General features: G+C 43.5%; 1 protein-coding gene across 2 annotated transcripts; it reads left to right on the forward strand.

Annotated features, from left to right (window-relative positions):
* Positions 1-5464: 5464 nt before the first annotated feature.
* Positions 5465-9730, forward strand: cdipt (CDP-diacylglycerol--inositol 3-phosphatidyltransferase (phosphatidylinositol synthase)). Of its 2 annotated transcripts, XM_040123652.1 has the most exons (7): positions 5465-5583; positions 5749-5931; positions 6948-7082; positions 7263-7416; positions 7935-8016; positions 8134-8215; positions 9018-9730. In XM_040123652.1, the coding sequence occupies exons 1-7, from the start codon at positions 5481-5483 to the stop codon at positions 9158-9160; spliced, it is 882 nt and encodes a 293-aa protein (XP_039979586.1). In that variant the 5' UTR covers positions 5465-5480; the 3' UTR covers positions 9161-9730. The 2 variants fall into 2 exon arrangements, with proteins under 2 accessions (XP_039979586.1, XP_039979588.1); XM_040123654.1 differs by lacking the exon at positions 5465-5583 and having other exon boundaries at positions 5605-5931.
* The last annotated feature ends 2568 nt before the right edge of the window (positions 9731-12298 follow it).

Consider the following 12298-nt stretch of genomic DNA (forward strand, 5'->3'; position numbering starts at 1 on the left):
CTGTGATAGATCTATTAAAAAAAAAAAAATATTAGTGTTTTTAAGGAGGACGAAAGGACTACCTTTCCCAGCATTCCTGTCGAGGTCTCAGGGTAGGAGTCTACAGTTCTGGGCAGGGCTGCGTTCCTTTTTACTTTATACTTTATACTTTTTGTTTTTGAGCCAGTATTAAGACGTGGAGCGTCCGCAGTCGAGCTGAATAACGGACGCGTCTTCAGACTCTTTCATTTGGTGCCATATTTTTTTTATTTTAAAATTTTTATTTTTTACGTTTCACACTCTTGATTGTGTGGAGAACTTTCCCAAAAAAAAAAGTGTAACCTGCAAAATATGGAGGCCAAAAAGTGTTCGGTATTAGATGAATTAAAAGGAAATAAATAATCATATAAAAAAAATTGTGTAACAAAAAACTTCAAAAATAATTGGTTTAATAATTGGAAGAAATTATTAAAGCTAAACATCTTTTATGAAATATGACTATCATTCATTTCCACAGTCATATAATTGGATGCAATTTTTCTTTTATATTAGACACTTTTATTTTATAATGGCATTTTCCTCAGTAACACTTTCGCAGATGTCACATTGGGCTTGTGACGGACGTTTTTCACAATTATCCGATGTGTTTATAAACCTGCTGTGACAATGTAAATATGCAAATAACCATTGTTTTCATTATCGATTTAAAATTGCCGATTATTTTCTCGATTAGTTGTTTTGTCTATAAAATGCCAAAAAAATGCCCATTTAATTTACTCTCATGTACAACAAGTAAAAACTTTACATTTCAGGAGCCCAAACTGGAGAATTTTTTTCGTTTACGTTGAAAAAAACGATGATTTGATTTTCAAAATGGCCGCCGATTCATTTTCTGTCGATTGACTAATCGTTGAAGATGTAATTTCATGTAAAGTTTTATTTCATAATGTCTTTCAAAAATGTTTTAGGTCATATTTTATGGCTGCAACGATCAGTTGGTTAACAGGAAAAAAAATGTTCGCGGCTATTTTTATAATCCATGAATCGATCAGTCATAATCATCAGTCATTTTTCTGGCAAAAAAAGTGGAAAAAGCCAAATATTCTCTGGATTTCCTGCTTCTCTTTGTCTGATATCGTTGCAAACTAAATATTTTTTGAGCATTTGGAACAAATTCACATCCGGCTCTGCAAAGAAAAGCCGAGTTGTTTTGACTTTTTGACATTTCATTAACTAAACAATTGATTAATTGAAAAAATAATCGGCGAAGTGATCGACAGTGAAAATAACAGTTACAGCTCTTTCACAATAAAACCACTCATGAACCACGTTTTATAGTTATGGTTTGAGCTTTAATAACGTCTTCAAGTATTTCACAAATTCTTCTTTCATTTACATATTGTACACAGTTTGTACATGTGATTATTTATCCTGTAATTACGTTAACACGTTTAATATTGAACACTGCGGTTCCCCGTAGCAGAACTCCGCGCTCCTTTTTCCTAAAGAAACACCTCATCATTTGGTTTTGCACAGTTCGAATGGGTAGAAGAAAAAAAAAAACCCCGTCGGTCACTTTCTGCAGCGGCGTCTCGGGTCACAGGTGGAAAAATAAATCAGGATTTCATTTTTATTTTTTATTTTTTATTGGTTTTTATTTGTTTTCCTCCGGGAGCCTCCGTCACCGCTGCAGAGAGCCGACCTCGGTGGGATCTGATGCTGTCTTTAGTTGTCATGTCTACCTCATTTGCACTGATAGTAAAAGAATGTTTGGGTGGATTTTTAAAAAAACAAAGGAAAACAAAAGAAGAAGCATATTTCTTGGCTTTTGCTACATTTTTTTTTTTTTTTTCCTTCTCATATTTGTGCAAATGTTGACATTAATCTGATGAATGTGGGGTGGGGGGGGGGCCAAAAGTCCTGGCCGACGCCATCTTCAGTGAGAAAAATCCAAGTGGGAGCTGTAAAATTTCTCCGCTGTCGCATCGCTACAGGACATGCTGGACTTCGGTCCCAGGTGGAGACGCTGAAGGACACTCAGTGGGCGGACGCCATGTCGTACTGATCCCTGTTGATGGAAATGCTGGGTGGGAATCTGCTGGCCGGGGGGGTGGATGAACTGTGCTTCTCCCTTTCCTCAAATCCTCGAGAAAATCTTTGAACCATCAGTTTTCGTTTTGCCAACTGTTTGTTTTGTTTCCTCTGCCATGAGTTTCAGTGCTGACCATTCCTGGATTGTGTTGTTTGTTTGTTTTGTTTTTTTCTTTTCTTGCCAATTAAAGCTGCACTGGGGAAGACAAAGTCAAAACAGCTCCAACGGCGAGACCAGTAGATGTTTTGATGAAATGTGTTTGCGGGTCAGAGTCTGTGCGGTCGGATCCGGCCCCAGCGCCGTTCTCGGTCGGCGTCATTATTGGGATCAGTTTACTGACATCAGGATTTCCGTGTTTGGTCGCGGCGTCGAGATTGAAGGAAAATTTTTTGAAAAGAAAATTCTCGTGTTTGCCGTCTCCCCCCCCGGAGTCGGACGACAAGATGTTCATCAGTCTATAGCTGCAACTAATTATTTATTATCGTCAATTAATCTGCCGATGACTTTCTGGATTATTTGATCAATATTTTTGGTTGATAAATTGTCAGAAAATAGCGAACAAGTACCTGTCAAAACTTCTTTAATCCAACAGTGACGCTGAAACCAGTAGTCCCAGTAATCAATGGACGGACAACTGGTCTGGCACTCTTTTAGTCGATGGTTATTCATGCGAGCCATTTTTCGGTGAAACGCCAAAAACAATTCTCTGGTTGCAGCTTCTCCGGTGTCTCAGATTTGCCGTTTTCCTGTTTTACATAATTGTAAACTCCGCGTCTTTGGGGTTTGGACTGTTGGTCGGACAGAACCGGACAGTATCTCCTGGACTTTTACAATATAGTGATGGACGTTTTTACACAACTTTCTGACATTTTACAGACGAGACAGTCGATTAGGTGAAGAAAAAATTGGCAGATTAATCGTGAATGAAATTATTAGTTGCGGCCCTGAATTAATCTGTCGACTGTTGATGTGCAAAGTGACAGAAAACGGTGAAAACTGTTTCTTCAGAGTCCCAGGTGATGCCTTCAGGTGTCGTATTTTGTCCGACCAACACTGGAAAACACTCAAACAAGTGAGACGCTGTTTGATCATCCAGTTTAAGCTCCTCTGTTGTTTTTGTCCATTTTTTGCCATTTGGTAGTGGAGTTCTGTGATGCGTTCAAGGACAATTTGACATTAGGAACTGTATTATGGCATTACTGAGTCTTTTGTTCAGTAAGAAAACTTGCACAGTGAGAAAGAGAAAAATGTCCAGTTCGTTCAAGTCGATGGCCAATGGGTTCGTTTCCCAAAAAGCGGAAGTGTTTTTCCTTTTGTGAGAGAATTCCTGGTTTCTGTTCAGGTCCGTGATTTTCCCGGTGCAGTTTTAAATGTTTCTGTGGGACAGACTCGGTCAGTGTTGCTGCCTCGGCCTCTGAAGGCGGGAAACGCCTCCCCTCCCCCAGAAAGCAAAAAGAAATCACCCCCTGACTGTTGAGTGGTCTGTGGCCAGCAGGTTAACGAACTGACAGGAGGAGGAAGAGGAGGGTAGCGGCGGTGGGCGCTGCTGCGGCCGGAGTTGGCGTCCGTGTGGAGAGCAGGGTTGGGTGGGTGTCTGTCGGACGCCAGCGGCCGTGGACGGATTTGAATCCGTCGTTGAAGCAGGAGGCCGAGTTTCAGACGTTCAGGTTCAATGCAAAGTGTCGAAAAAACGAGTTGTACAGAAACGTAACAACATAATTTTGGAGAAATAAATGAAGAAAAAGAGAAGTGTTGGTTTGTTCTTATTGTGTTTGGGTTTTTTTGACCGTTGGACGACTTCACACGTCTGTCCCGTGAATTCACTCAGACACGGGTCATTTTACTTTAAACTGTAGCGGACGTCCTTTTATTTCCAGAGACGTCGAATTTTTACACATTTTCCGCTTTGATTTAAATTTCCATAAACATGAGAGTAGAGACGGAGTCACAAACCACCCAGCAGCAGTTTATACAGTCATAACAATCAGCTCCACCTTTACCTGCTCAACGTTGAATTGATGAGCACACGGACGCATAATAGTAAATAATAATAATATATTGTTCTCCAGTAAGAAGTACTTTTACTTTTGGTACTTTCAGTACATTTTGATGCCGGACTTTGACTTGTAACAGAGTATTTCTACCTGATGTGAGTTCTTCCACCACGGCTGTTGGTTAAATAATAACAAACTTCAGATCAGGTGATGAAAGAAATTAAAACTTCCTTCCTTATTTAATTTATGTCTCACCAGCATTTTTTACATTCACTTATTTTATTCATTTATATTTTACTTTTCAGTCTGGGCAGATACAGTCTGATTTGTCCTATACTGTTCATGTGACCTTCACTATTGTTCATGTAGCATGTGCAGGGTCACAGGATATTTTAAGATCAGCTGTCCCCAACGCTGGGGCACAACAGGGAACTGCCCAGGGGCCCCGGGCCTCCAGGGGCCCGGGCCTCCAGGGGGGGACCTTCCTGGTCCGCCATCCTCCATCCTGTGGCCCCCGGGTCCTGTAGAGGGACTCTTGTGTTTCAGACCTGAACCTGAAGTTGTTTTTTATTTTTATAAAACCTCTGCAGCTTCCGCTCAATCTGCATTTCCTCTCGTGAGCGTGACATTTAGACTGTGGATGTTTATTCTCACCATCTGGTATCAGTGACTTCTGCCTTCATCGTTTATCACCTCCGTCGTTTGTTCCCCCCATTCTCCCCTGGCGACGACCAAAGGGCCTCCACGGAGCCTCCACGGAGCCTCCACCAGCCCAGACACACACACCACCAACCTAAAAATAACGACGACACACAGCTCTGCTGTGACGGAATAACACGAGCCCGCCTGAAGGTTTTCTGTCTGTTAATGACTCGACAGAAGAAAATTAAAGCAATTTGATCGAACACAACTTTACAACAAACGAGCGACAGAAAGAGATAAATAAGTTCAGGTATTAAAAAAAGCAGAGTTTCCCTCAAGGACAGGGGTGGGGCCCCTTTAAATCTGGGGGGTAACCAGTTGATTAAAGTCATAAATGAAAACGTCTCATGTAACTTTTTTTTTTCCTTGTTGTGAAATACTCGATATTTCACCATATGAAGTAAACCTGGGGGCTTTTGGGGCCCCTGGGCAGGTGCCCGCTCTGCTCGGTCGGTGACCCAGTCTTGGCTCCCAATAAAAAACCGCCTTGTTAAAAGTCCGTAAAAGTGCGTCTCCTCGTCGTCCCTCGGTAAAAAAAACTACATCCGGGATCTCTCATTTCTCCAGTTGAACATCTGGACGCCAGATGTCCCCTCACCTGTCTGTCACCCGGAAGCGTGACGTCCCCCCCGCAGCGCGCCGCGTAAGCTTCATACTGGGCCCTGATTGGCTCCGAACTGGTAGTGATGTCAGAAGTCCCGCAGGTGAGGAAGATGGAAAGCAAAACGCATTTTGGAGCGGAGGAAGACCTACATATTGATGGGCTCAATAGGCAACATCTAACAGGACAAGCTGGCTGCCACCGTTTATTAAAATGTTATGTTTGATTTTCCTTGCGTAATTATTTCGATGTTTTCTCAAGTCCTATCTGTGGGGATGAGGCTCTTATTCTGAAAACAACCCCGCCGGAAGTCGCGCTCTTTCCTTGTTTCCTTTTTTTCCTTTTCTTTATTTCTTTTTTTTTGTGTCGCTTGACAGCAGGCTGCCGAGAGGAAGCGGTCGCTCAACCGGATTCGACCGTCGCTTTTACGGTTTTGCCTTCAAATACGAGTTCGCTTACGCGGGTAGGACGCTCACAAAGACCCCGTGCTTCGGCTGAAAACCCGCCAGGAAGCTCCGAGATGGCGCAGGAAAACATTTTCTTCTTCGTTCCCAATTTGATCGGTGAGTTTGTTTGGTTTTTATTTTACCGTCTCTGCCGACGCTTAGCTAGCTTAGCGTTAGCGGCGCTCAGTAGATGCAGTCGAGAGACAGCGTCAGGACCAAACTCCCTTCAAAAAATTGCGAAATATGGTGAATAAACGAAACAGAATGTCACTTCTATCCTTCTGTCTCTTTCCAGTCCGGTTTAGCTTGATGAAATATGAGGACTCACCAGAGGATTAAAGGAACTAAACCTAACTCTGAATTAACTTTAATTTCTCTCTAGTTTTTACCAGAAGCTGTGACTATGCACAAGAAAGAAGAGAGAGACTCGCCTTAAAATCTGCTTAAGTGATCAAATTGGATAAACGTGCTCATGTAATGAACGGTTCATTTAGTGGTCAGGTTCAAAACGCTAAACCGTTTCAGGCTCCAGCTTCCAGGTGAATAACATTTGGTAAAATCAGGCAATTTGGAGAAATCACCTTGGGCTCCGGTCACGTTTTCCATCATTATGAGACAAGTCATCAACCAAATCCTCAGTTGAAATAGAAATCGAAAGGCCACTTCCGGTCCTTTCTGTAATAAAATGAAAGCTGCGACGATGATTCGATCGAGCAGTTGATCGATCGACAGGAAATGAGGCAGCGGTGTTGATGATGGAATAATTCCAGCTTCTCACATGCGAGGATTTGGTGCTTTTCTTTTGTCAAACACGATACTAAACCTTCTGTCTTCGGGTTTGGGCCCGTGGCTTCACCATATCCTGACTTTGCTCAGAGCAAACGATGAACTGATTCATTGAGAAATGAACTGGCATATTTTTCTGTCACGAACATGATAATCGTTCGTTGCAGCCCTAAATGTGAGACGAAGCCGGTTGTCGTTTGTGATTTTATTATTTCTAAGAAGCAAAGACTGATGCAGGGTGAAAGGTGAGGGGACAACGGATTTGGGATTTCCTGTCTGATTCTTCTCCGTACTCGCTGTCGAGTCAGTGAACTCGGTGTCAACGCGTCCGCTCCTCGTCCCTGCAGGTTACGCCCGTGTGGTGCTGGCCCTGGTGTCCTTCTACCTGATGCCCTGCTGCCCGTGGCCGGCGGTCTTCTGCTACCTGCTCAGCGCTCTGCTCGACGCCTTCGACGGCCACGCCGCGCGGGCGCTGAATCAGTGTACGTATCAGCGGGGGGCTTGGCTTCCTCTGGGGGGTGACGGGTGTGGAAATGGTTCACAGCTACAGACTGGGGCCCTGCCGAGGCAGGGCGCCCGGATCGGCTCTTCACGCTGAACGGGATCCGGTCATTTCCAGGTCGCACGCTCCTGACTCTCTGTCCTCTGATGTCTCCTATCAGCCACCAAGTTCGGAGCCATGATGGACATGTTGACGGACCGCTGTGCCACCATGTGCCTGCTGGTGAACCTGTCCCTGCTCTACCCCTCCTACACCTTCCTGTTCCAGCTCAGCATGTGCCTGGACATCGCCAGCCACTGGCTGCACCTGCACAGGTAAGGTGGCAGCACCTTCGTCCTTGTTTTCTACGTTTACCGCTCAAGCCAAATGCTCCTGCAGTTTCCTGTACGAGCGTCATGCGGAAGAATAATCCACGTTGAAGTTTACAGGCCGGTTTCCTCCGTCTGCTGGCAGTTAGAGAGGCCGGTTTCCTCCTTCTCTTCTTCCTCGGTGTCAACCCGTAGATTGTGTCCTGTCGAGTCGTGCATGTTGACAGAGTTCTTTGCTCATATCCAGGTTCTCTTTTAAGCCCTGGATTCTGAACTAGCATCAGAAGGGGGATTTGTCCGTAGCAGGTGCTGCTGGAGGCGGAAGCTCACACTCCGTCCTTTAGGACGTTGAGCCTTTACCATCTTTATCGTCAGCCCAAACGGACCAGTCACGGTTCTTGTCGTCTCCACGTGGTGTCTCTACAGCCCCAGTGTGTGGTTGTATTCTTCCTGTATCCTACGGCGAAGCCACACTGTAAACCCTTAATGCACAAATATGCTTCCTCATCTTTTTTCTTCCTCAGCTCTACGATAAAGGGATCAGCCAGTCACAAGATCATCGACCTCTCCGGCAACCCCGTCCTCCGGATCTACTACACGTCCAAGGTCAGGGGCTCCGCCCGTCCGCCTGTCTCTCACACGATCGCATGCAAAGACAAGAAAGCAGGTGGTGTCCCCAGACCCTGTTGATCTAAAACGCTCGGGGTTTTTTGTCTCCCGCAGCCGGTGCTGTTTGTGATGTGCGCCGGGAACGAGCTCTTCTTCTGCCTGCTCTACGTTCTCCATCACATCCCGGAACCTGCCGGTAAGATCCCCCTCTTCCTCGGTGACCGGTCAGCTGTGCGGAGGTGAGACAGTAGGTTGGGTCTCCGTGGCTGTGCGGAGCAGCTATAAACGGGGCATATGATCTGGTTCTTCTCCAGCAGAACCCAGCCCTCACCGCTACCTCTGGTCTCTCACGGGATACGTGCTTTTTAGAACCTCAGTGCTGTACGGCACGAGCAGGGAATCGATTCATCTTTCCAGCTGAACCTGCAGGGTCATAGAACCAAAAGAGCCAAAAGAAAAAAAATGAGTGATTTTCAGGATATTATTCATTTCCAACACGACAAAGACTATCATTGAGTGTCCAGCACCTTCACGGTCGTTGCACAGGAAGGCCTCAAGCAGAGTTTTTACTCAAAACGTCTCGTAGCGCCGGGTCCTGTGAATGTACGTCCTGGTCCTGTCACTTCCCATTAGCTGTAAAACGTCTCTAAACAGAATGAAAAGCAGGTGATGAAGGCTGCGGGACAGTTCTTAAAGAGAGTCCCACGTGGTTGATTTAGCAGGAGCTGTGTTATCACGGGGGCACGTTTAAGCCGTCAAAGGGTTTTAACAATAACTGGTTTCTAACAGACTCTGATGCAGCTGTAATAAACAGATAAGGAACAACAATATAGTTGAACACAGCTGGAGTGATATAAAATATGTCTCCGCGGGAGAAGTTGGAGCAAATACTGCTCACAGCTGCATCGCAGTGTGTTATAACCCGTTTACCGCTAATAAATGCTAAATAGCGCTGGTAAATGTGAGCACCGCTGTGTGCCTGCCCTTTTCTGCTGCAGCCTGGCTCTACTGGCTGCAGGGACTCTGCGGGACCATCTGCCTGATGAAGTCCGGCATCAGCCTCCTGCACCTCGTCACCGCCTCGCAGAACATGGCCGCCCTGGACGCCGCCGAGCGAGAGAAACCCGCCAAGAAGCAGTGAGAGGTCGGGAGGGTCAGGAGGGTCAGGAGGGGCCGGTGAGAACTGAGAGTTCAGCAACAAATCCACCATGGTTTTATTTATTATTGTTTCCTAAAGGGGGACGGGAGACTTCGTGGACTGCTGACTTGAACTGAAGTGACTTAAATAAGATGTGAAACGCAGTGAACAGTTTATCAGACGATCACCACAAAGATTTATTTATTTTTTTATGACCAAGTATCACGACATGAAAAATTCCAAATCCAGGCAGGATGAGGCTGAAACATCTGGATTAGTGGATTCTTTACCTTTTTACAGCAGAAAAGGAAAAAAGAAAAGATTCATATTTTCTAAAGTAAATTGTTCTGTGCTCTGATTTATTTTACAAGCAGACAGTGACGATATATCACGATTTAAACTGGGAATTGTGGTTTGGCTTTACCACAAAATCTCCATATCCCAATAGAAACGGATATTGTGACATAAAATGGCATTTATGGCCTCAGAGGATTTCTTCCATATCACTTAGTGCTAAAGGTGTCCATGGTTAGACTGTCAGGGACCTCTCTGGCCCCAGTTTGTGCCTCTCTGTATTATTATTATTATTATTATTATTATTATTATTATTATTATTACATTTGAGTCCCACATTTGTCCATTTGTGCCATATTCATGAAATTGAAGGCATTCATTTCTCCGTTATATTTCTCTATATTCAAGTTATTTTTTTGGAACTGTAAAGATGAATCGATAATTCATCGGACAGAAAATGAACTGGCAACTATTTTGATAATTAATTCTCATCCATTTTTTTAAAGCAAAAATGTCAAGTGTCACTGATATTTCAGAAACTAACCCTGATAAAACCAGTCTCTTTGGGTTCTGCACCGTTGGACGCAAAACGAGACATTGAAGACGTCAGCTTGGTTCATGAGAAAATAAATCATGTATAGACAGAAAAATTCATCGGTTGATTGAAAAACTAGTGAGCGGATTAATTGATAATAAATAATCATTAAATGCAGCCCTAGTTATTTTCCATCAGAGCTGAAAAGAGACTCGGTTACTTGTCGCAGCTTCTAAAATGTGAGGATTTTCTGCTTTTATCCGTTTTTTATATGGCAGCAAATTTTTTGACAGTGGTGACGTCAATTTTGTGCTTTAGGAAACTTTGAATTATTCAGTTTTCTGTCATTTTAGAGACCAAAATATGAATTGATTGATCAAAAAAGTAACTAACAATGAAATTAATCGCTGGCTTCAGCCCTATTTTCCACTATTTAAATTTCATCGTAACGTGTTGTGCGAAATAAGCAGAAAGAAATGTCATCTCCAGCCTTATTTGGTTTAATGAAATTAAGGGTTAAATTTTTTTGAATTAAAGATGAGGCACGAGAAGCGCGAACTGGAGCGAGGACTTTGTTCGCCCTGAAGTCGCTTGACAGTCCTGAGCGATCTGTTTGCTTGTAAAATTCCTTTTCGAGCTCAGAAGCAGTGACCACGGTCAAGGATGATGTTTTGCTTCGCAGAAAGCGAACAAACGATTGGTTCTCGCTTCTTTTAGCGAAACGTTTTGTCACTTTGGCCTCATTTTCCCCTCACATCATTCTCTGTGAAGCTGCTCCTGTTTTCCGGCCACATTTTCCTTGAATATTCCTCTTGAACCTGGTGCTAGTTCACCTGGTGTCTGAAGATGAGATGCATGAAAAAGACAATCAGACGGAAGCCGATAAATGTCACATTTATTCAGAAATGTATCAGTGGCAGTATTTGGTAACAGAAGGTTAAAAAAAAACAAAAAACATAGGACTGATAAAAAATACGGAAGGCCATAGTGGTAACCAGAGCAACCAGTATGACAAAAACCACAGTGGACTGGACGGTTTGGGAGAAAATGATAGAGAATGACCAGTTCAGTTCCCTGACGGATTCACAGCAGCTGTGAACATGTGAAGTCCTCCCTGAGCTTTCTGTCTGAGCTGCTGTACCACATACTGGCCCTGCACGGCTCAAGTAGCGGTGAATAAATCTTTCATTAATGCTGCATAGATCCGTTCTAACCCACCGACACACAACATCTGGATTGACACTTTGTCAAAGATCCCATTTGCAGGTAATGTCTGCGTTAGAAATGTCAGTGGAGCTAAAATGAATCCCTTAGTCGACCTGCAGAAAGTAAATCCGCAGCTCATCTTTGAGAAATTTCTTTTGGCGCCTGACGGCTCTTTGTCTTTCATGATACTAAAGTAAATATCGTTGGTTGGACAAAATAAGACGTTGGAAGACGTTGACTTGGGAAACTGTGCTGTACTTTTTTTTACAGTTTTCAGACAGATTAATCGATAATGAAAATAATCATCATTTGCAAATTGTGTATTTGCAGCCCTGAATTTTAGCAAGTCAATCATTGAAAACCGGATTTTGATCCAGATGCCCAGAGGTCAAACGGTCCATTTCACCAGGGTGTTCTCGATAAACCGAGGAGCAAAAAAAAGACATAGCAAGTATCTTTGCCGGAGGAGGATAAATGCAACCTGGCAACCCAGACGTCGCTCTTCTTCCTGGCTTGTAACAGATCTGTAAAAACATTTCTACAAGATTTATTAACCTGTATTGAGGCCATAAGTCAGAAAGTGGCAACTAAACGAACCGCTGGTGCTGTTCTAGCATAAAAACTTGACTCGCAAGTACTTTAATAATTTATTCTTCATTTGTTTTGTTTTTATTGTTGGTGAATTGATAAAGATGAAATTGTGTCCCTGAGATCTCCAACAGAGACCAAAAACCTGAAGCTTTCCCTCGGTCGATGTAGACGACATCCCTGTGTTCCTGTTAAAACAAACAAAACGTTTCAGACTTTAGGTTTGAAATCAAAGCTCTTTGTTTCACAGGGAGTGTGTCTATGTCTAAATATTCCTTTTGTGACCTCCGGCCACTCTTTTTGCTGTTTGCTTATTCTTTTATTGTGATTCCTGCAGATATTTAGGTGTCGATTAAATGGTGACTGTTGCACTGGGAGGACGCTGATGAGTTTTGTTTTTTTTTTTGTTTTTTTTGTTTTTTTCAACTTGGGACCTGCATAACTTTCTATTGTGTCTAAGTTTATACCTCACGTGACGAGCACCAAGTATTATCGTTAGTGGTTTTGTGTTTGTTTTT

Source organism: Xiphias gladius, chromosome 3 (assembly GCF_016859285.1).
Source record: "Xiphias gladius isolate SHS-SW01 ecotype Sanya breed wild chromosome 3, ASM1685928v1, whole genome shotgun sequence".
NCBI lineage: Eukaryota > Metazoa > Chordata > Actinopteri > Istiophoriformes > Xiphiidae > Xiphias > Xiphias gladius.